General features: G+C 40.4%; 1 protein-coding gene across 1 annotated transcript in view; it reads right to left on the reverse strand.

Annotated features, from left to right (window-relative positions):
* LOC145398038 (uncharacterized) overlaps nucleotides 1–25,327 on the reverse strand; it is a 151,586-nt gene that overhangs the window by 73,178 nt on the left and 53,081 nt on the right. The window contains exon 3 of the mRNA XM_080271001.1: nucleotides 21,747–21,795. Within this exon, the coding sequence (XP_080127127.1) occupies nucleotides 21,747–21,795 (49 nt within the window). The remainder of the gene's footprint in view (nucleotides 1–21,746; nucleotides 21,796–25,327) is intronic.

Here is a 25,327-nt window from a genome sequence, read left to right on the forward strand (position 1 = left end):
TTACAGAAAAGGAAAAACAACGATTCTGATGAAATGCAAATCTGTGGATTTTGATGGAGTGAAAATTAGTGGGATTTTAATTAAATGAAAGCTTATGGATTATGGTGGAATGATATAACTATGATTCTGATTAAGCAGAATTGTGCTGTTTCTAATTAAACAATTTTGGGACTTTATGAATGGCTTCAGTATACAATTAAAACTGACATGCTGTACATTAGCTTTCGTGAAAATTCAATGGTACAATATAGTGTGTTTGTTCTCCAGACAGAGATTCCTGCCATCTTTCAATATGTTTGATTTAGCTATCCTCTTTGAGCTCTGTTGATAGCCATGTATAGCCAGATAAGAGGATTAGTTTGATAAGTAACCAAGAAGACGTATTCCTAACTCGTAAATAAGACCTGTCGCATTTCTTGCAACCACGACTTAATTTTCAACGTGTGTTAGTGGTTCATTTCCGTCAGGCGAAAACAGCTCAACTATAGTGGCAGATCTGAGGGAGGGAGGAGAGACTACACCTTAAAATTATTATATATGCTGTGTTCAACAATACACATTTGTCGTCGAGAAATTGTTGTCATATACATAATGAAGGTTCTGCTATAACTGGTAAAAGAGTATGCAGTTAGATGAAATTTTACATTCTAATAAATTCCTAGAATGTACCTAATGTCATGTAGCCGAACCTCTCTGCACTGTATTTACCATTTACATCTGTGTCATATGTATTTAAAAGGGAAAAAGTATATCAATATACACAACTATTACAGTATATTACATGGCACCCCAATGACCCTCTCACGATATGAACAACCGTTGTATTCTATTCCAGCTTACGTCAGATTATTTTATTCCCGAAGGCAATTCATACGAGCCTGAGAATATTAATATTGGTACTGTTTTCCATGTTGTATACGAGACACCTCAAGGACTAATCAAGTTTCCGCCAGACGATTTTCTTCAGCTAAGAGCAAGCAAAGGAGTTTGGTTGTAGGGCCGGATTTACCAATAGGCCAAGTAGGCCATTGGACTAGAGCCCACCGGTATCTGGGGACCCACTGAAACTATTGATTACTGAAGCATCCAAACATTTTTGTACATTTGGGGGCCCACTGATGAGTTTGGCCTGGGGCCCACAAGTACAGTAGGTAAATCCGGCCCTGCCTAGATGGGTCTGCCCAGTCATATGTGTACCTAAACTGAAACCACCACTGTGACAGTGTTTATTATCTTACTCCCTATTCTGCTAGCCACAGGTCGTAGTCATGTTCCTGTAGCCCCACACACATAATTATGGAAACCGAACCCTGTGGATTGCAGGCAAAAACCTTCTTATGCAGTCCACCATCTTTCTTTCGGGAAAAAGGGAGGGAATTGAGTTACGTTTATATAACTGAGCAGTGGAACACCTGGTTATGTCGGTGCCACCACATGAAGGTCTCCCTCTCCAGCTTTTAGTGTAATCATAAATAATCTTAACAAGTTTTCCGAATATTATGAAGAAAAAAAAGAAATTTCCCTTATATTTTGTTCACCATCAGGCACATTTTTATTTTGCTAAAATTTTTACCATTCTATCTCTCTGGTTCAGTTGTAGAATACTTGATATGTGTATGAGTGAAGATTGGCTTAAGTACAAAGAATCTTATGCACAGCATAGGTCTATGTTCATAAAATGATTTGGATTTTAGAATCCCAGGTATCTCATAACTTTACAAGAACTATCAGACTGACATTTGTAATCAATGTATCCAAAAATTTTGGAAGAAACATGCATTCCTCTGTTGGATATCCTACATTTGGTATATGTATACTGTTATATACAGGTATAATCAGCTATATCAATCGAGACAGATAGAGACAAATAAAGATAGATACTGATAGACAGATACAAGGAAATGTAGAAATGTATGTAAACCAGGACAGTACACATGATGTATATGATTTGCCAGCGTGACCAAATATTAAGGAATGGAATGTCAACTCATTCACTACGATGACGTCTTATTTTCTGAATCAGGTTTTCACTAACTCCAGGTTATTATGTTAATTTTCGAAGAATCATTTGAATTAAAGAGATTAGATATAGACCTCATCACCGCTTCCACTAAAAGAGATCACCCGTGAGCTAAATATAATCATCCGTAAATAACATGAAGATAATGGAAAATTGCATAATCGGTTTGAATGATTGGGACCCTCTATTACTGACACAACCTTCTTCCTACTGAGCACTTTGGCTGAAGTAAGGTTCTGTGACATGATTAAAATCGTCTCCAACAAGCTAGAAATAAAAGATAACTTCGTGCGTCTCGGCCAAAACGTTAATCGTATCATTATTATTTTAGATTCCTTATGCAACAAGAACATCATATATCATAAGCCAAAACAAAATCCGAAGATTGTGCTTGGTTGATGAAGAGTTAATGGTCATATTATTGGTGGTATAAGAACCAGAGCATTTCTTCCTCAGTAATTTATTTGGCATATTATGCCTTAGGATCCCTTATATGTTGTTTTGCACCGTTTTAATATCGACATAGTTTTGCACCGACGACGTACATGTGGACACTGATGTGTAACGTGCATAATAAATCGCCTAAAAAGCTAGAAATTATCTAAATCCACTTCGAATACAAGCTTAAACACGAGTTGAACCCATGAGTGGGTGGGCTTTGAGGGGGGGGGGGGTTGGAGGGTAGGACAGAACAGGATACGGACGGTGAAACAGAAGATTGTAGTCAAAGGCAGTGATATAGTGTAGGTTAGGTATGACTATTGTGGAATCTAGATGGATTTATATTTGAGAAATCACTTCACAAACTCAGTGACTCACAGAGGATTCGCTAACTCACGACAAAGAGGCCTCCGAACACCTAATACGTACAAAACTGAAATCTTGCAGCGACTATACGATTACAAATTAGGTTAGCATACGTAATGAACATTTTACATCATCTATTCGAGTTCTGGTGATGAAGAAGTCTAAATTCAATTCTCGTGTTATGCAGCATGTGAGATGGTGTGCGAGGTGAAGAGATGACAGAAAGTGGTGCAAGGAACAGCATGATAGAATGGCGAGGTGAGACAAGCTGTGGCGCACAAGAAGTAAGTATATAGTGAGTGGATGAGAAGCAGAGACAAGGAGGAAGTTGATTGACGGAAGTGGGAGCTATATGTAGGGAGGAAGAGAGATGAAAAAATTAGTAAGAAAGGGTTAAAAGAGATGAGGAATTTGGAAGTAATCTGAGTGGAAAGTGGACTGAATGTAAGAAAATGTTTTGGAAAGAGTACAGAGAGTTAGACAGAGTGATAAAGAAGTAAGTCAGGGAGTGAAAGATACAAAATGGTAGATTGCTAGTGGAGAAGGGAGAAAAAGTATGCAGATGGAGAGAACAATTTAAGGAATTACTGAACATCGCGAGTGAAAATAATGCAAGTATATAAGTGGCTGAGGAATGGCAGGGAGAAGCAGGGAGATGAGAAGTGAGGTAGAAACCAGCAGGATGGAAGTACTGGAAGTAATGCAGACAGTTAAAATGGGGATAGCCCAAGGAATTCATGGAGTGTGTGGTGAAATGCTGAAACATAGGGGAGAGACATTACTAGAATGGATATGGAGGATGTGCAGACTGGCCTGGGAGAAAGGCAGAGTCCCCTATAGAAAGGTCAATGGGAAATAAAAGCAGTGTGTGGTAATCATAGTGGCATTTGTCTTCTTAGTGTAACAGGAAATTGTATGGTTGGATATTTATTGACAGAGTTAGGGAAATAACAGAGGAATTAGTTGGAGAAGAAAATGGAGGATTTAGGAAGGGAGGAGGTTGTTTAGATCAGATATTCATTCTTAGGTCTGTAGTGGAAAAGTTTCTAAAGAAAGGAAAGAAGTTGTATACGGCCTTGAAGGATTTAGAGAAAGCATATGACAGGGTGGAAAGACAAGGAATGCAGAAAGTATTAAGAATATATGGAGTAACTTGGGAGTTGCTGAATGCCGTGAAGAGTATTTATGGGGGGGATAAGGCTGGAGTGCGTGTGGATAGTGAACTGAGTGAATTTTTCTATTTGATGGTTGGATTGAAACAAGGATGTGTCATGTTCCCATGTTTGTTCAATCTGTATATGGATGGGGTTATAAAAGAGGTACAAGGTAGGGCAGTGGATGTTGGAGCGACCCTAATGAGAGAGGGCAGTGTTTGGAAACTCCGTATACTGTTGTTTGCAGATGATACTGAATTGTTAAGTGAAAACGAAGGGAAACTGCAAGGTCTGGGGAATGAGCATGGAAGAGTGTTTAAGAAACGGAATCTAAAAGTGAATGTAGGGAAGAATAAAATCACGGTCTTCGAGAAAAATGAAGCCACTAAATGTGAAATGAGGCTGGATAAGGAGGAAATGGAAAATGTGAGTGCATTTAAGTATTTGGGTAGTCTGATGAGTAAGGATGGAAGTTTTGAGGGTGAAGTGCTTGAATGGGTACAACAGAGAAGAATGGCTGCTTGTTCTTTGAAAGCAGTGATAAGGAACAGGGCAGTGAGCATGGAAGTAAAAAAGGTCGCCGCATGATAGTATTGTGTTACCAACCTTAACGTATGGAAATAAAGCTTGGATCTTGTTGGATGGACACAAGCCAAGAGTGAAAGCAGTGGATATGAGGTGAGTGAAGCATGTGGAGTTACATGGAGAGACAGACTGACAAATGAGAAAGTGAAGGAGCGTCGTGGTGTGGATGTGGATGTGATAGAATGTGTTACGTAAAATACATTGTGGTGGTTTGGCCATGTGGAGAGGATGGAGAGCGAAAGACAAACGAGAAGAGTGCAGGCGAGTGAGGTGGAGGGTAGAGAGGGCCGGGAAGGACAAGAATGAGATGGAAGGATGGAGCGGAGAGGTATATGAGAGAGGGGTGTGTGAGCTGGGAGCAGGGCAATGAAATGGCGTTGGAAAGGGCGACATGGAGGCGATTTGTCTGTGGTCATCCCTTATGGGATTGAGGCGTTCGGCAATAGATAGATATATAGTTATGCTTAGGCCCATTAGGAGAGACAATCATTGTTTGCTCTGTCTAGATTCTAGAAAGTAGGTAAGGGTACCAGACAAAGAAGCAGGCGGGAGGACCTACTCAAGCTACTGAAAATAAAACCACTGTCCTCGGTAAACATTGGCGGCAGATGAGTTTAAACAAAAGCAGACTCTCTAAAGTAACATCGTATTTATAAATGTTCTTAACCAATTTGCAGGATAAGGGGGAGCTGCTGGTGCACTGGTTATCTCGTCAAGGGCTTGCAGCCGAAATTGTACAGGGGTCATATACGCCCTATGTTGAATGCTCTTCTTGTGTGTGTGTGTGTGGAGGGGAGGGGGGGACTCACCTCATACAGCTCCATTAAATAGGGTGGGGGCAAAAGCTTTTCGCCTTATCTACTAGGCTACCTAACTCTTACTACTTTCAACCTTCCTCTAAATGACTCAGTGTTACCGTACCTATCTTTCCTCCTATTGGCGCTATTTCAGTGATCACTGCTCTTCTGAACTATTTTTGAACTATCTGGTTGAATCCCTCCCGGATTACACTGGGTTTGTAACAAACGTCTAGCAACGTAGTCACACTCCCTTTCTGTCCATTACTCTTATCCAGGAGGTAGCCAGTACTCTCAGTCATTCACATATACAAGTCCTCGAAATTTCAGTTCAAAGTGCCCCGGCATTTCGAAATGAGCACATTTTATTTTGGCTCTCATTTGCTCAAATTATCTGGGGAAGATTTTTATTTTTTTTCTGGCTCTCAGCCTTTTTCTCTTTCTATTTTACAAAAAAAAAAATAACGTTCAATCTCCCATGGCTCACCCATAGCCTAGTAAAATCAACTGCAGTTGTTGGAATAGAATACTGTAGTCGTCCCGACCATGAAAGCATTAATGGTGACGGTACTATGGCTTTCATTGTCCTATATTCGCTCTCAGATTATAACTGCTTGAAACTAGCCGGGTCAAATTTCTAAATCGTCGCCGACCTAGGTTGGGTTATTTCCTTCCACTGCCTAACGTATTTACATTTTACAAAAAGATCTTTATCTCTGTTTCAGCTAGGTGTTGGTGCTAGGTTGACTATTACTATTAAAAACGCTCGTTGCTACGATCTCACAACTTTAATTCTGGCCAGAATGGCTTTAAAATATATGATGCATATACCCTGGGCCTGGTGTGAGGAGATTTGTTTCTCATATTTTCAATTTTGGCACTGATAATAGTACCATCCCCCCCCCTCCTTCAAAAAAAAAGTATAAAAATGTGCGTGGAACTACGAAAAGGCCTATTACCTCAAAACACCTGTCTCATGTTGTCGAATAAGTCCCTTAAATGAATTTTATAGCCACCAAAGTGTTATAAGACGGGCGTGGATCCACCAGACACTGCTTGCTCTATACGCCTTTGAACACAGTTGCACTACGGAACGAGTCCGATTCAAGCGCTCTCTCTCTCGTGCAATACAAATAAGAGAGAAAGCGAACTTCATGTTCAACCTGTGTTCAGCCTCTAAGAGCACAGAATAACAACAATTTTTTTAAAACGTTATGCATTTGCTCGCAAAATGTTGCCTTATATATATTTAATTTCATCCTCACTATCCCAGACCATTTTACATAACATGAGTAGACATCGTACTGTAATTTATAGTGAGAGAATAAACAGGCTATATCTGACCCCTATACTTCAATGGCTTCAGCCAAAGCTAGATATCACATTGTCATATATATATATATATATATATATATATATATATATATATATATATATATATATTACTAACGTCACAGTTATCAACAAGGTAAATATTGGAAGTGACCAGAGAATGGTGCGTTGCACAGCAAGATTCAATTTCAAAAGTGAAAGAAAGAAGTTGATTAAAGACAAAAAAATATGCCCAATAAAAGTCAGCGAAAACAAAGCAGCTTTTCAGTTGGAAATAAGGAACAGATTTCAGGCTCTCAGTTATGCTGAATGTGACATTGATGAGTTGAATGACAGACTAACAAAAGTGCTAAAAGAATCAGCGGAGGTAGTAGGAAAACCTAATACAACCAAAGCCGGGAAGTATTCAGAGAAGACACTTGAGCTTATGAAAAAAAGAAAGGTAATGAAAGTAAAAACAAAGAAAGATGAAATAGAACGAGCGGAATTAAATAAGCTTATCAACAAAAGACAAAGAGAAGAAAAAAGAAAGAGAAACATGGATCAAATCAAAGAAACCATCAAAAAAGGAAAAAGTCTGAAACAGGTCCGAAATAAAATGGCACTTGGAAAGCAACAAATTACATCACTAAAAGACAAAAACGGTGAAGCCATTAAATGCAGAGATATGATGCTGAAGCGAGTTGAAGAATTTTACAAAGAACTGTATGCATCAAAGACAGTAGTACCAATAGCTAACTTTTCTGTTGACACAAGTGAAATACTTGAGATAACACCAGACGAAGTAAATATTTCTCTTAAAGATATGAAAAGAGGGAAGGCTCCGGGAGAAGATGGAATAGTAGCAGATTTACTGTTGCATGCAGGAGCAGAGGTACAAAATAGGCTTGCTCACTTATTTACCCAATGTATAAAACAGAAGAAAATTCCCAAAACATGGTGTAATGCAATTGTTATTCTACTTTATAAAAAAGGCGACTCAAAAGACCTTAGTAACTATCGACCCATTAGCTTGCTATCAGTCATTTACAACTTTTCATTAAAGTCCTTACAAACAGAATAGCTACAAATTTGGAGGAAGAACAACCTCGTGAACGGGCAGGATTCCGATGCGGTTATTCGACCACTGATCATCTGCACACAATGAATCAGCTAATTGAGAAAACTACAGAATATAATAAACCACTGTGCTTAGGTTTTGTAGATTACGAAAAGGCTTTCGACTCAGTGGAACACATAGCATTTATAAATTCATTGCGAGAACAAGGAGTGAATGAGAACATTGTAAAACTGCTCGAAAACATATATAAAGAGGGAACTGCTACAGTTAAATTATATAAGGACTCAGAGAAAATTAAGACTGAGAATGGCGTGCGTCAGGGAGATACAATTTCACCAAAAATTTTTACAGCATGCCTAGAAAGTATTTTCAGAAAGCTAGACTGGGAAAACAAAGGAGTAAACATAGATGGAGAAAAGCTGAACCATTTAAGATTTGCAGATGACATTGTCCTAATCTCAGAAAAAGCAGAGGCGTTGCAAGAAATGTTAAATGACCTGAACAGAGAAAGTCTCAAAGTAGGGCTAAAGATGAACCGGAGTAAAACTAAAGTAATGTTTAATCCTCAAACACCAAAGAGCGTCATAAGAATAAGTGGAGAAATTCTTGAAGAAGTTGAGGAGTACAATTACCTGGGTCAAATACTAAAATTAACGAAAGATAATGATAGCGAAATAAAAAGACGCATTACAATTGGATGGAAAGCTTTCAGAAAACATAGAGACATTATGAAAAGTAGCTTGCCAGTTTGCATGAAACGAAAAGTATACTGTATAATGAATGTATAATTCCAACTATGACGTATGGTTGTGAGACTTGGAAACTGACAAAATCAATGGAAAGTAAATTAATTCGTTCTCAGAGAGCAATGGAAAGGTCAATGTTGGGAATATCTTTAAGAGACAGGAAAAGATCAACTTGGGTGCCGGAGCAGACTAAAGTCAAAGATGTTATAGAAGATATAAAAGAACAGCAATGGAAGTGGGCAGGCCATGTAGCAAGAACAATGGATAATCGATGGGGCAAGAGGTTGACTGACTGGACACCAAGAGATGGTAAGCGTAGCAGAAAAAGGCCAGACAGGAGGTGGAGAGATGAGGTTGAGAAATTTGCAGGGAAAACGTGGCAAAGATTGGCTCAGTCAAGGAATTCGTGGAAAAGGTTGGGGGAGGCCTTTGTTCAGCAGTGGACTTATAATGGCTGATGATGATATTACTAACTGTAATATCTAGCTCTGGATGAAGCCATATATATATATATATATATCATCATCATCATCAGCCGTTTGAGTATCCACTGCAGGACCGGCCTATCCCGACTGAAGTCGTCCCACAGCCAAAGTATCTCTATCAAGTGGCTTAGGCTGTCTAGTAGAGATTGTATGTAGTGTGAGAAGTGCTTGTAAGTGTAATTGTAGTGTTGGAGTGGCTTTGGATGTGTGTGTAGTCTGTGAACCAAGTGTAATCGGCCCGCGCAAGCCGACTGGGTGCAAGCATACTTTACAGTAAAGTAAGCGACACTGGTCCAACCACAGCACCCCTGATGTCCGCCAATGCAGTACGTGGCCGGGTGAACACTCCCAAAGTTTATTACCCTGACGGGGCGCGAATCCTGGTCCACCCTTGTACGAAACGCACACTCTACCACTGTACCACAGAGGCTCCTAGTATATATATATATATATATATATATATATATAGATATATATATATATATATATATATATATATATATATATATATATATATATATATATATATATATATATATATATATATATATATATATATATATATATGACGCCCTAGTTGCTATGGGATCGATAGGTTGCCTGATCAGGACATTAACACTCTCAAGCTGCTGTTATCATTTGCAGTAAATCTCTCTCTCTCTCTAAATGACTCCCTAGTTGCCATGGGGTTTGTAGGTTGCCAGATCAGGACATTAACACTCAGGCTGCTATCATCACCTGCAGTATATATATATATATATATATATATATATATATATATATATATATATATATATATATATATATATATATATATGACTCCTGTACCTCACTTTTAGCTCAGTAAAAATCATCTCATATTACCCTCTCGTAAAAAAATTTATAATACTCATAGTTATAATTGATATGACCACGCGAAGGAAAATGACCGTGTGGGGGTGCTGATAAGAGAGAGAGAGAGAGAGAGAGAGAGAGAGAGAGAGAGAGAGAGCAGCGGTATGTAATAGTCGTGGTTTAATAATATCACTTTTGATTACGGCATTAACATCAACTGTGTTGTCGTTGAGTGCTGTGGCTGTAGTTATTGTTCTTGCTGTTGTTATTGCTGCTCTTCTTGTTGTTGGTGGTGGTTTTGTTGTAGTGATGGTGTTCTTGTTGTTGACGTCGTTATTGTTGTTTTTATGGTTATTAATAATGATATTGCTTTTTTCTGGCCATGACTGCTGATGTTATTTTTATAGTTGTTGTTGTTGTTCATGATGAGGGTTTTGTTTAGTTGCTGTTGGTGGTAATAATGTACCAAGTATTTGTTTGTCTTTGTTATTGGTATTATTATAATGTTTTTTTCCGTCGTCGATACTGTTGTTCTTGTTGATGGGACCCCTGGCTCAACCGTATGGGGACCCCGTGCTCTCTGCATCTTAACAATCAACTTATCACATTCTGTTCTCATGATTTGCAGCTCAGCTACACCATTGCATTCAACCCTTTCAATCCGATCACACTGGTTAATCGTATTCAAGCTGTGCCCGGACGGTATCATTCACGTTAGGGTAGATTTTTCAAAAGGAGGAGTTAGATGTAGCGATTACCAATTTTCATAACAGCGAGCACTCCTAAAGTGACTACAATTACCCAGGGGTCACAATATAACAAGAATTACATTCTCACACACCACAAACTCAGCCAGGAGACAAATTTTGTGTGTGCTGGGCATTCCCGAGGCCCTGTCTTCCCCCTTACTCTACTGAAGCCAACCACCACCAACCGGGCTACAGCAAGGCCCGGTCTCCTCTAATGAGGAGAGAACCAAAACAACAACAACACCTTAAAGGAGTTTTAAGATTTAAACGAAGATGCAGCACAACAGCTATAGGTTCTGTAGCACACTAGCCACTTTAGTAGAGCGTACCCGACGATTTTTTTTTTTTTTTTTTTTTTTGAGAATATTGGAGCGTGCGAACCAAGCGAGAACATTATAGTCATTTAGGGTTGGTTTGCATAGCACAACAACGAAAGTAGGTTATTTCGTAGATTATCAAAGTCACAGCGGATCTACGCACATCGCTGGAAAGCTTATGGAAAAGTAGTAGGAATCTGAGTTGCTTTTCTAAAAACTCGCAACGAAACTGAAAAGAAAACAGAAATATTGAAGACCAAACATTGGGTTACCTCGGAAACTTTTTAAACTGCTCTCGACCTACGCATATCGTTGGAAAGCTTATGAAAAAAAAAAAAAAAAGTAATGTAAATGGCTTGTCTCAAAATTAACCAGTATGTTGCTTAAACAGAAGGCGACGCTGAGCACCAAAACTGTGTTATTGCAAAACTTATTAAAGCAACAGCGGACGTACATGCATTGTGGGAAAGCTAAAATAATGACATAAATGGCGTGCCCGCTCGAACACGATCCATAGTTTCAAGCGTGGTCGCCTATAATTTGACATTAAAAGCGGTTTTGTGAGAGGAAGGTGCTTAAAACGGACAAGTTTGTTGTGAAGAGATGGCAGTGTGAGGTGCAGGAGGCGAGCGAGTGTTGCAGTATGGGGGAAGTGCACGTTGTACGAATGAGGTGCAAAAGGTGAGATGTGAAATGTGCCTTCATAGTGTATGATGAAAGAAGATTGTGTTACGCGAGTGCGGTGGATGAGGTAAGTGTGTTGTGGAACCTGGCCGGAATCTGTTGTGAGAGTGAGGTGGATAAGGTGAGCAAGCATGCTGTGGTGTGTGGGTAGCTTCTGTTGTGAGAGAGAGGTGGATAAGGTCAGTAACAGTTCTATGCTGTGAGGGGCAGCATTACGGTGAAGGCAGTTGTAAGATTGAGGTGCATGAGGTGTTTGAGTCTTGTGGTGTTAGGGCAGAGTGTGTTGTGAGAGTAAGGTGCATTGGTAAATTGACCCTTTAGTGGTGTGAGAGCAGAGTGTGTTAGAGAGTAATGTGCATGAGATGAGTGAATTTATGTCGCGGTGTAATGGCAGAACGTGTTGTGAAAGTGAGGTGCATCAGGTGATTGAGTCCGTTGTGGTGTGAGGACAGAGTGTGTTATGATAGTGAGATACATGCGGTAAATGAGTGTACAGGTATTGTGGTGTGAAAACAGAGTGTGTTGTGAATGTAAGATGCGTGAGGTGAATAACTGTGTTCAGGTGTGAGCGCTAAAACAATGAGGACATAACGTATAAATGACTTTTCATTAACAAGACCACGTCAACAATTCTCACGTCCATAAAGTCAATCATAAAAACACCATCACTTTTACTCATATGCCAGTTATTCCACCATGCACTTAGTCAGTCATTAGGAAGATAAAGAAACGCGCGTGATGCTAATTATATCGTTGCACAAGACATTACCGGGAAAAGGATGACAAAAAAAATTCTAATTGAAAGGCATTCACATCCACTGCTCGTCGAGCATGTAATTACCTGTTTACCTGGAGCTAGGGTGATTATGGACGAGGAGGGGAAGGAAAATGGGGAGGGGGAAGGGAGAGGGGAGATGGGGAGAGGGGAGGGAGAGGGGGAAATGGGAAGGGGAAGGGGGAGGAGAGGCGGGGTGAAGAGAGAATAAAAGTGATGGAGGTGGGTAGCGAGTGTGCATGATGAGGGAAGTAGGGATAGGGGACATGAGGTGATGGGGACGGAAAAGAGAAGGGAAAATGAGACGAAAAAAGAAAAGATGAGTGTTGGTGGAAAGAAGTAAGATAGAAATGAGTGAAGGGAGGGAAGGAAGGACATAGGGTTAGGTGACGAGGGTAATAAGGAGGTGAGGCAGAGAGAGATGTAGGGGGAGAGGAAGACGGTGGTGAAGAGAGATAAGAGAAGAGATGGAGGAGAGGAGAGATTAAGGATATGGGGAGAGGGAGAGAGATGATGATAAGTGAAGAAGGATGGTGGTGTGATGGTGATGGTGTGAAAAGATTAAACAGGAATGAAGTAGAAGCGTGGGTCGTAAGATGAGGGGCAGGGAGAGGAAGAGTGCGTTATATCGAAGGGGGGAGGGAATGTGAGGTGTGGAGGAAGAAGAGGTGTGATATGAGAGAGAGAGAGAGAGAGAGAGAGAGAGAGAGAGAGAGAGAGAGACTGTAAGTGTGGGTGTAAGAATAAAAGTAAGCGTATGAGTAAGAGTGAGTGCAAGTGAGTGTGAGGGAGAGTGAATGTGTGTGGCAGTCGGAGTGGGATGGTGTGAGCGTGAGTGTGACTGTGATGATTAGTGTGAGTATGAGCAGTATGAAATGGAGGGTTAATATGAGAGAGAGAGAGAGAGAGAGAGAGAGAGATTATGAGTGATGGTCCGGAAGACAAATGATCCTGGTGTGAGTGATGGAACTGTTAGTGCAGTACGCTGGATGGACAGAATGAAGACAGAGAGATGGAGAGAAATTAAAAAGAGGGGGATATAATGTGGTATTGAGAGATGGAGGGACGGACTGACAGAAGGATGGAGAAACACAGTGTTAGTGAAAGAGCTGGATGGATAAGTGGGGGTTTGGAGAGAATAAACACAGAAGCATGAAGAGAATAAAGATAGAGGGATGGGGAGCTTACAGATAGAAGAATGAACAGAAAGAGAGCCGGAAAAAACAGAGAAACTGTCAGAATAAAACACCAAGTGATGAACAGAAAAAAAGAAACAGAGAGTGTAGGCTAGAGATAATGAAGATAGGGGATGGGGAGAATTATGGAAGAGGGATAGACGGCTTGAAGATATTGAGAGGAACGGAGTAAAGTTGAAGAAATGGACATAATCAATTCAGATTATGGTGACAGGAAAAGAAATAGATACAGATATGGACAAAAGAGAAAATGATTCGGAGATGGACACAATAGATACAAGAAGATAGAAAGGAAAAAGAATAGTGATGAGGGTCAATATAAATCCAATACTTACGAGTGTTTTTCTTAAAAGCTGAATAATGTTGTGTGGTGGTTTCAAGACAAATAGTTTAGCCTTCTTACTATTTTAGTTTGTTCTTGGAACTTACGAAGTTTGGGAGACTTTAGGCAATGGAGAGTGAAGGAGAGTGTGCAAAGTCTGAAATTAAATGAGGGGTGGGATGGCGTTAGTTTGCTTAGACTTGGAGAATGGAGGTAGTCTCTCGTCGGTTAAGAAGGTAATCCGGTCCGTTGAAGAGGCTCCTTAGCACCCCTTCCTTACTCGTTTAATTCTTGATATGGTACTCACTAATCTGTTATAGGATAAACATCATTATTTATAAGACATAAGTAACTTACAAGATAACAGAATGATGCAGTATGCACAGGATAATGCTTACGAAGAGGTATTAGAAACTCTTCCAAAATTAAAAGAACACAATCCCAGGAGCTTGCTGGGACCTCTTCCATAGCTATTTAGCCTATATGGATAAAACAGGTTGATAATCATTTTTATATAATTTGTAGCTATTATTCATAAGGCTTGGGGAGGTTTCCCAATACTGAATAAACTCGTCTGGAGTAGGTCAAAGTAAATGAGAGAAGTCATCCTCCGAATTTCAAAGGTTTTATGCCGACATAAACTGCGTGACTAAGTACAACGAAAGAGAGTATTCGTGCCATTTGCACACGTAAACAGGCAACGGAGAAGCACAGGGAGCCACTGCAATAAGGTCCAGGCAGAGAAGGCTATGCTAGATTGTGAACATCCTTATATCACCGACCAGCTGTTCTTCTACACTACCGAAGCTCCGAAGTAATGAGGCATGTTCCTATCCTATACCATAATAATTATCATCATCATCAACAGCCTGGCTCGGTCCACAGCAGAGCAAAGGCCTCTCCCATCTTTTTCACTAACATGTTGAAGTAATCCTTTTGCATTCAATTATCCCAACAGATCAGTAAACCTTCTCTCGCAGTCTTGTTCTCTTTCTTCCTCTTCCTCTCACTCCATCTCTGGCTGGCCACCCTATTACCATATCCATGTGTAAGCTGTTCCACGAGGGACGTGGTCTACCCAAACCATATGCTATATCTTCAACTGTCGCCTCATCCCTTAAACCAGAATCACATATTCTTGCCATGTAACACCCAACATAATTTTTCTCAGTTCTCTCTCAGCACTCCTATTTTCGTTCTAGAGGTTTTCTTGGAATCCAGTTTCCTATCAACAGGTTAGAACAGGAGAGGCACATTGAGTTTACCCCTATCTCGTTTATATTTGATTTGAGCTTGTTTGTGTTTACCTGATGGAACTGAGTCCCAGAACTTGAAAACTGATATGCGATTGCCTGAAATGCGATGAACCTTAGTTACACGATAAGAATGAGTCTCCTTGGCCATTAGTCCGATCTATCCTTCATTCTGACTACAACTGACGACAGATGAAAGGCGCTTTTATGTTGGTCAAGTTAGAACAACTCGCAATAGTGACCTAAATGTTGCCTACCACTCCTTTTCCATGGATTTCGACATTTTCGATAGCGTGATGAACTTTTTTGGCCTCTACTGTACCCTACAGCTAGGTTTTGACAGCTTCGAGACTGTAACTAAATTATTGACTTTACAATAACATGTTACTGGTGGGATGGGGCAATACCTGCCTCACTAGCAGCTGGCGGTAATAAACGTTCCACACATTCCTCACCAGTCCCACTCAACTTTCCTCTGTCACGAGTCCAGTGCTCTGCTACCGTAATTATGCAGGATCTTAACTACTTCCATCCGATGATACACGTCTGACTCGTACTTTATTCTTGGTTTTATCAGGCGGTGTTTTTACCCTGGCAGAAACTTTTCTCACTAGAGAGGTTAAAATAACAGCCTATAGTCTTCATAAACCTCCCAAATACTTGAGATATTTCCGAAGATTGATATAATCGTATGGAAGATTCACAAATGAACTTAAAAACGTATTTACGCCATCAGACTCAAGGAGCCAACGCTCAGGTTTATATGACTCACGCTCAGCTAAATAAAAAAAGCCTGGCGTTAGCAAGAATATGACCAGAGTTGTCCCATCCATGACAGGGCTAACGCTGACAATTCAGGCTCCTATGGTGTTGTAAGGGAGGTGAATGCAAGAGTTTTAGGTGGAGGTCTGAGTCTGGTGAATGTTGAGGGTGGAGAGTGGAATCTGAAGCAGCTGCTGTTTGCAGATGATACTGCCCTGGTGACTAATTCAGAGGAGAGATTGAGACAGTTGGTAGAGGAGTTTGGAAGGGTGTGTGAAAGGAGAAAATTGAAAGTAAATGAGAATAAGAGTAAAGTGATGAAGTGTACGAGGTTGATAGATGGTAGGGGGATGAATATAGTTTTGAATGGTGAGTTGCTTGAGGAGGTAGATTGTTTTAAACATCTAGGGTCACATGTTGCTGTGGATGGAAGAATAGATGCAGAATTGAAGTTTAGAATAAATGAAGTAGGAAAGGTGCTGGGAGGAATGAAAAAAGTGTTTAAATGTCGTTCGCTTAGAATGGATGTAAAGAGAGGCTGTATGAGGGTGTTGTGGTACCGACTGCATTATATGGGGCTGAAACATGGAATATGGGTGTAGCAGAGAGGAAAAGTTTGAATGTAATAGAGATGAGGTGTCTGAGGAGTATGTGTGGATAGACGCGTATGGATCGGGTGCGAAATGATGAATTGCGAAGGAGAACTGGAGTTGTTCGGGAGATGGCTGGTAGAGTTGAGCAGAGGGTGTTGCGATGGTTTGGTCATATGGAGAGAATGGATAATGAGCGATTGGTGAAAAAGATAACTAGATCTCATGTGAGAGGTGTAAGGCTGAGAGGAAGACCACGAATAGGATGGATGGACAGTTTGAAGAGAGCGCTGGATGCGAGAGGGATGTCTGTTGAGCAAGGAAGAGTGGCTGTGCGTGACAGAAATAAGTGGAGAGAATTGTGAATGAATAAGTGATGACGCAGCCCTGAGGGGATATTCTCCCGCATTTGGTCTGATCAGCTAGTCAGGTCAGGTGCGGGTAAGGGGATGGGTCTGTTATGATGTGGCAGGGGTAAACCAGTTCTGCTGTCGGGCCCTGCTGCGGATGTCACTGATTGCATTGCGCAGTTGACCCTTGTGCGGTGTGGTGCGGTGAGGAACTGTCCGTTCTCCCCTTTGGGGCTAAGATGCGAATGAATGTGTTTGAATGGATGAGTAAATAGGGAGTGTGTCGTCCTGTCTCGGCTACCTCCCTTTCCTTGGGGGAAGCAGCCTAGGTATATAGATAGATAGATAGATAGATGACTCACTCACCTCTAAATATAATAATCTGGCATACGCTGGAAAAAAATGAAAATGGATTGTCCTGGCTGTGAGAGGGTTACCCAGATTATATGGTAAACGTTCCAGTAACAGACAATTGTTATCAGAAATTATACTGTCTGGGCGCATTTTCCCCTACAAAGTTAACTCTAGGTCAGGTATGTCGTGTCTGGTAGCTTTATGCGTCGAAACAGTAGTATGGACAAGCACACGACTTCAGGCCTTAATCCCAGTAACACTGGGGCCTTGTTGGCACATCATCTTTAGTGAATTATTTTCCAGTTACATCTTAACGTTCTACTGATTGCTCTTTACATCGTTATTGAAGGCAACATTATTTGCTATTTAAACGGTTAATGAAGGCGGTATTGTTTGCTTTACTAAAAAACAATAGGGTTCGGAGGTGCAAGGTGGAAATTATGTTGCTAGAGAAGAATGGTTCAGGAAGCTTCAGTGTATACTTAAAATACATTCGGCTCAAGAACATTACTGACTTCGAAGGGGATGGGAAATGGGAAAAGGCAACGATTAGGGTGCCAGTGTGAAATTGGGGTGAAAGAGATAAAATAAACGGTCGTGTGTGGATGGAAGGGAGAAGAGATTAGAGTGACGGAGAAAAGAAGAAAATACCAGGGTTAGGATGTCAGGGTGAAAGATAAACAATAGACGATGATACGAAGATATTAGGGTGAAGGAATAACGATTAGGATGCAAGAGTTAAGATACATGGGCGGAAGAACAAAGTTTAGAGTGACAAATAGATGGGATGGGAAATGACTGCAAAGAAATTGATTTGTCTCTTGACTGTGTCCGAAATGGGGAATTCCCGATTGAAAAATAAAGATCAGATACATTTACTCTGGTGAAATCGTAGAGAATCCTTATCCTACATTTACTTTATCTACATAAATAGGGAGTAGGAATGGGGTAGGAGGGAGACCGGGGATGAAGTGGAAGGATGGGATGGAGAGGTATATGAATGGGGGTGGTATGAACTGGAAGGAGTGCAGCCTGATAATGGAGAACAGGGTGACATGCAGACGATTTTTCTATGGCCACCCTCTATAGGATTAAGACGTCTGGCTATACGGTCTATAGACAGATAATGGGGACTTAAGCCGGCAGGGGAATGTTCAGTAACTCCGATAAGATAACTGGAGCAGCCGGTTAAACAAGGCTATTGCCTATCAGACTGACCATAAACACTCTGTAAACACGCTTGGTTCCTCTTCAGCTCTCTAGTCATTTCAGGTGTTAACATTTACAGCCTCCTACGACTCATTCGCATCTCAACCAAGTCATGTGACTCTGTTCTCAATAGAATACTAGAGTTGTCCTGATCAAGAAAGGGTTAATGGTATCACTATCAACACTCGGTCGCCAGTGATAAATCTCAGCTGAACAAAATCGCCTGAAGTTAGCTGGAATAGCATACTGTAGTTCTCTCGTCACTGAGAGGTTCCTTAGAGCGAGTTACGTTATCCCAGACGAGGCTTCACGGTCATTTCAACTGGCATTGGAGATTTCGTAGCACTTCGTTCTTCCCAACTTATTTTTCATATTGACCTTAACATCCTCTTGCATGTTAATGATGGACTCTTTGTCGATATGAAGATGATAATAAGAGTATGCAAAAATTGCTAAGGCATTATATGCAAAATTAATCGCCAAGGAAGGGGTACCGTGAAGCCTACTGTGTCACCGAGGGTACATCTCTCAGTCCTTTTATTTGGAGTGCGTATGTATAGTTCTGTTCGTTTCAGCACCTGACTGCTTTACTGAGTTTTGAGGACACATTAATTAGGAGTTAGATGGAGTCTTTCTGTTTTCATCGCTGAAAGGGTATTCCCTTAAGAAAATTCCCCTTTAGCCTCAGGGCGTTTTTTTTTTTTCATTTGTCTTTGTTCTATTAAGCATTATACTTACTCTAGGGAAGTGACAATAATGCGGGGATTTATGAAGGCTGCATCTAATCTCATTTGTTAGAAAAGTTTTTCAGTCTGAATACCAGCGTTTCAGGGTAGTAAGAATAAAATACAACGCACCTCATCGAATAGGTTAAGTAGATTGAAGCAGGGCCTTCGGTGGAAAGAGTGGCGACATCTTTGTTCGAATTGTAGCAATGTTGTTTACCTGCTGTGTTGTTAGTAGGAAGGGAATAGATGAATATTCTGAACGTTTTCCATTTTTAATTTGGATTATTCAATTTCCATTAGGTAATGGTGCATATTTGTACCGAAGAACTCCACACTTTGGAGTTCTTACTGATATTGTAGATATTTTTTTTTTAAGGGGGGGGGGATCTAGAAGGCTGCCATTCCAAGACAGTTCTATATAGACTTGAAGTTTTCAGGAGTGGTGTATCTTGGTTACAAGCGTCTTCTGGCACAAAAATATTTTTCCTAGCAAAAACGCCTCACTAGCAGCCTCTGTGTTATTTTTTAAATTTTTGCTCTCCTGCGCAGCAAAAACTACTGAATCGCCTGTTTTGCAAATGTTCCTGTATGTAATCGACGACATATACTAGAGCACATGTGCACTGATACTGAGATGCAACAAATACCTTTTGAGATATTGAGGAAAATCAAATGGCCGCCTCATGCCTGAATGTGCTAAATCGGAAAGTATTTGGCCGATTTTGACCAAACTCGGTGGAAATGTAGTGGGTCATGACTCATGAGTGACCATGATCTGCTTAGAATGACTGACCTTGACCTTAATCTCAAGGTTACGAATCAAAATCCGTAAAAATTTCTAAGTTATACCAAAAGTCCCTTAATAGTAGGTCAGTACTGATAACAAAAATATTTGCTTCTGGAATGTGTAGTTCTTTGAATATTGCTTCAGTAATTTCAGAATTCTATTTTAAATTAATATTCTTATGTACAATCTCTTGAACATTTTCCTATCTTACGTCAGGTGCACAACATGGCAGGGTTGTGGCAACTCTCTCCAAAGAAAGTGGCGGGATAATGGTAGTCAGAATGAAATTTAAATGGTATCCTTGATGGATACGATTAAAAATAAAAAGTAGAAACGTCCAGAGTTCCCAGACACAACTTAGAAGGCTTCTTTGCAACTCTTCTTTGGCGATTTATCTCACACATTGTAGCTTATTTTTCTATTCATTGATACTTATTTCTTTCTTATATCATATTTCATTGCAAAAAACTAGCATGCAACTGTACACTGATGCAAATGGTACAGAGACAGGGTGGTAAAGAAGAGGTGCTGGGTAGTCTCTTTAACCATTCCTTCTGATAGCGTCTTTTCACACATTCATGGTAATTATAGACAATTTTACTATGCTCAGGAGAGCTCTGTGGCAGAGAAGGACATAATGACTATAACTATTCTCTCTTTTCTGAAATGTATCCAAAGTTAAAAAAAAGAAAAAAAGAATAGAATGCATTGTCGTTGCAAGGAAAAAAAAAAAACGAACCTAATTCTATAGTCCTCCTGAGGCGTCAAAGATATTTTTGACAAAACTTGCGACAGTGATCTTCGAGGATTAAATAATTTCACTCAGATAGTGTCTTAGATATTCTTACCCTTTTCTCAGACGTCAGCTTAACTAAGGAGTTACTTTTTGAACAGACGGTTTTAAGTATAGCCTCCGTAATCCATTATTTACTGGAACACCTTTCTAAGACTTACAAAAGCCCAGTAGCAACAAAGATAATACAAAAGTACGTCGCCATATATTGAAGCATAAAGATTGCTACATGACAATAAACCTTTGAGTTTCTGGTATGCAAATCTAGTCATCTCTTGTTGCTATTCTGATGCTGTTCCAGACTGATAGAAAATTTCAAAAGAGTGAGAGATGAATGTGAGGCCAAGGTGGAGATGGAATAGGGGAGGATAGGGAAAACGGATCGGAGAGGGGAGGATGGGAGACAGCGATGGGAAAGGAGAGCATGGGGAAAGGGATGAGAGAGAGAAGGATGGGACAAGGAATGGGAATGGGGAAAGATGTGCAAGAGGGATGGGAGAGAGGAGGGTGAGGAAACGGGATGGGAGAGCGAGTGATGGGAAAAGGGATGTGAAAGTGGAGGAAGAGGGAAATAGGAGGGGGAGGAAAGTATACGAGAAATGGATGGGAATGGGATGCGTGGGGGAAGGAAGTGATAGAGGGAAAAGTGAGGAAACGGGATGGGAGAGGGGAGCGTGAATGAAACTGTTGGAAAGGGGAGGGTGAAGGAAGAGTTGTAAAAGGGGAGGGTAAGATAGGTTAGGGAGTGGGAAGATGGAAGCGGGTGAATCCCCCGAGTTTGGACTAATGGACCATATAGCTCTGCAGGATAAGAAGAGATCCTTTGAGAGACCGTTACAACTCTCAACAGAAATGCGCTATCCTGGTGAGAGCTCGAACTGCCAGCACTACGGTCGTGAAGCGCGAGTGCTACCATTGAGCTGTTCTCGGCCCAGAAGACGGGTGGGGGTGGGGGGTGAGTGGGAAAGGGAGGGTGAAGGAAAGAGTGGTAAGAGGGGAGGGTAAGATATGGTAGGGCATCGGATAAGGTGGGGGAGCAGGTGAATGCAATACTGACCTAAGGCGAGGACGGTGATGGTGAAAATGGTCAGCAGAACACTCAGCACCTGGGGAGAAATGCAACACTTAACAGATTAGAACACCCAATTGATCTTCCATTAAAACTTGGCTCAGAATTTTTTTTTCACCTTATTTCACGTAACTTACTGGAAGAAAATGACAAAGCTACGACTCTAATTCTTTCCCCTAGCACATCTTCTTGACCAGCATCATAATCTAGTGGTATCTATTGTTACGAGTCAGGTAACAAGACGGTGAGCTGGCAATTTCAGATCTAGTTATAAGAAAAAAATGTCCACAGTGATGAAGGGGTTTACGATGGCTGTATCTAAATCCTCGAGTTCAGAATGTCTCGACTGGATTGAATCAGATTTTGTGGAGATAGAGAGAATAAGAAAAAAAAGGACAAAGTCATATTGAAGAAGGTATGGCATAACATGAAAAATAGATATCTGATGAATTTTTAAAAAATCAACCTTCACTAAGATAATTTGTTATTTCATTCTTGCAGCTTCCAGGTACTATTTAGCTGTAGGGGTGCTCTTCGAGACGGAGAGGTTAGAAACATCTGTCACTTAACCCTTCATTACAATAGGTTTATTCAAAGGTGAATTAAAGTATTCTGTCCGTAGGAATATTTATACATTAACACCCATTCCTGCATTAGAGAAATTAAGCTCACAAGGATACGGTTTCTAGATGTGATTGACTTATTAAGTTTACAGTATATGTACTGTATGGTATGTGATGACAAAAAAGAAATCTTGAATGAGAAAATGTATGTGAGAGAGGTGGAGGGGGTGGGTGGAATGGGAGACCGAGAGTGAGACTGAGGGGTAGCGTGGAGAGGTATATCAGTGAAAGGATGTGTCAGACACGATGAGGAGACAGCCTGGTGGAAGAGGACCGGGCGAAATGGAGTCTGTTTATAGTGGCATTTATATATATATATATTGTTACATAGCCTATGATTTCATCATCCTTTGTGTAATTTTAACGCACAGTTGCTGCATGTTTGATCACGAGCGTGTTCTGCCTCAGTCCCCCCCTTCTACCGTTATAGTAGAGTAAGTCGTCCTTTCTGTTATTCAGTGCGGGATTGTCGACCGTTTGTCCCCATCGTTTCATTTGCGCGTCCTCTTACAAGTTGTATCAGGCTCTGCTGGCCCCTATATAATGAGCTCAATCTCTGCATCATTGCCACTTAGATCTGCTCCTCATTTTGTTCACATCTCTGTCCTCCCCTGTACAGATATTATTATTGAGTGCTCAAGAAATCTCCAAACATCTAGCAGCTGTGTGTAATTTGAGTATTACTGTTATTGCATTTTTTCTTGTACTGTATAGCATAAGTTTAATTTGTAGGCCTGGTGAAGTTTTTGTAATTCGTGTGGGGTTCTTTGTCAGTCATTTTTGATAAGAGTTTGTATCTGTAATTATTTATCTGGCATTCACTGAGTATTATCTGGTATCTCATTTTATCAGGGCTGACTTAGATAAATTTATTCTTGCTAATTTCGTGTTAATAGAGGCTATTGCAGTTAACCATATATTTAACCTGTTTTTTGCCATTACATTATCCTTATGAGTCCTGAATGTTTTGTTGTTAGTTTAAGCATTAAACTTTAACTTGTAATTTTACCTAACACTTTTGTTTTGGACCTGGAACTTTACGGGACAGTAGTGACTCTTCGTATTCTCACTTAAAGTGTACATTATCTTTCTCTGTTCCGTAACATAAATTTGGCGACCTCATATCAGGATATTCAGGATATTATCATAAGGATATTGTTTGATATTTTGTGACTGTGATATATTCATGATGGCTACTATTTCTACACTTGATGAAGCCAAAGATTTTTTGTCAAATGTGCAAACAGTGTGTGATATAGAAAACAGAACAAAGAATGAACTTAAGATTGTTGCTCAACAATTGGGAATTGCAGTTCACTCTCATCATTCTAAAGATCAAATTGTTGGCATGATTAATAAAAGCTTGTTTAATGTAACTCCTCCAAATGAGCAAACGCAGATTGAATTAGCTAAGTTACAGCTAGCTCTGCAGGAGGCTCGTGCTAAAGAAGCTGAATTTCAGGCAAATGCTAAGGAGGCGGAATCTCAGGCTCGGATTCAGGAGGCACAGATACAGGCACAAGTTGAACTTGCCAGGATTCAGGCAGACCATGATTATCGCATGAAACAAGGTGGAACTGGATCATCTAGCTCTGATGATTTTGATGTGGCTAAAAATGTTAAACTTGTCCCTCCTTTTAATGAATCTGATTTAACAAAGTATTTTCAGTTGTTTGAGAGGGTAGCTACAGGTTTTAATTGGCCTAAGGAGTATTGGCCAGTACTCCTTCAAACTGTTCTCACCGGTAAAGCTCAAGTGACTTATGCATCTTTGCCTCAGGATCAGTCTGATAATTATGATGTAGTTAAGAGCTTGATTCTTAAGGCCTATGAGTTTGTTCCTGAAGCCTATAGAGTAAAATTTAGGACAACTTACAAGCAAGATAAGCAATCCCATGTTGAGTATGCAAAAATCAAAGAAGATTTGTTAGAGCAGTGGTTAAATTCTAAGAATGTGGATTCTGATTTTGACAAATTTAAGCAGATGATCTTGCTGGAGGACTTCAAAAGGTGTATTTATAAAGATGTAAGCCTATATCTTGATGAGAAAAGAATAGATAATTTGTCTGATGCTGCAGTTTTAGCTGATGAGTATGTTCTCACTCACAAGAGATATTCTAGAGAAAAAGGGAAAGCTGAGAGTAAGTACGTTGCCTCTACTCAGAGTACAGGTAACAGGAAAGAGAATAAAGATGATGTTTCTCAGGAAGTAAATACCAGCTTCACCTCTAGATTTCAGAAAAGTAAATGTACTTATTGTAGTAAGCTTGGTCATACTACGGAGAGATGTTTCAGGAGACAGCGTGATGTGAACAAAAAGGAGTCTTTAAATATTCAGTCAATTGGTCTAGTGTCCACTCTTGAGAGTTCCCAGAATTCTTTAACTGAGTTAACTGAACCTGCTTTGAGGGGTAACTTAAATTCTCATGCTGGAGCTCCTCTTTTGAGCAGTAACGTGGATGACACTCTCAAGAGTTCATGTGCTAATTTCCTGTCTGATGGTTTTGTCAGTCCTCTGGACAGTAATGACAGGAAATCAGTTCAAATATATCGTGATACAGGTGCTTGCCAATCCCTTATGCTGACCAGTGTTCTAGGCTCTAATGTTAATTCCTCTGATGAAACTGTAATCTTACAAGGTGTAGGGAATAATTACTTCTCTGTCCCTCTGTGCAGAGTGAATTTAGAGTCTGGTTTTGTTAATGGTTCCGTTATGGTTGGGTTGGTTGAGACACTCCCAATGTCGGGTGTAACTTTCTTACTTGGAAATGATATTGGTGGAAGTCAAGTGTGTCCAGCTCCTCAGTTGTCTAGTGAGCCAGTGGCTGCGTCCCAGGATTGTGATGTCCCTGATGTGTTCCCTGCATGTGCTGTCACTAGGGCTAAGTCTAAAGTTACTGGTGATTTAGAGGATAATGATGATGATGATGATGTTATCCTAGCTGA

This window comes from Coenobita brevimanus, chromosome 5 (genome assembly GCF_032717465.1).
Source record: "Coenobita brevimanus isolate Jiangsu-jjx chromosome 5, ASM3271746v2, whole genome shotgun sequence".
Lineage (NCBI taxonomy): Eukaryota > Metazoa > Arthropoda > Malacostraca > Decapoda > Coenobitidae > Coenobita > Coenobita brevimanus.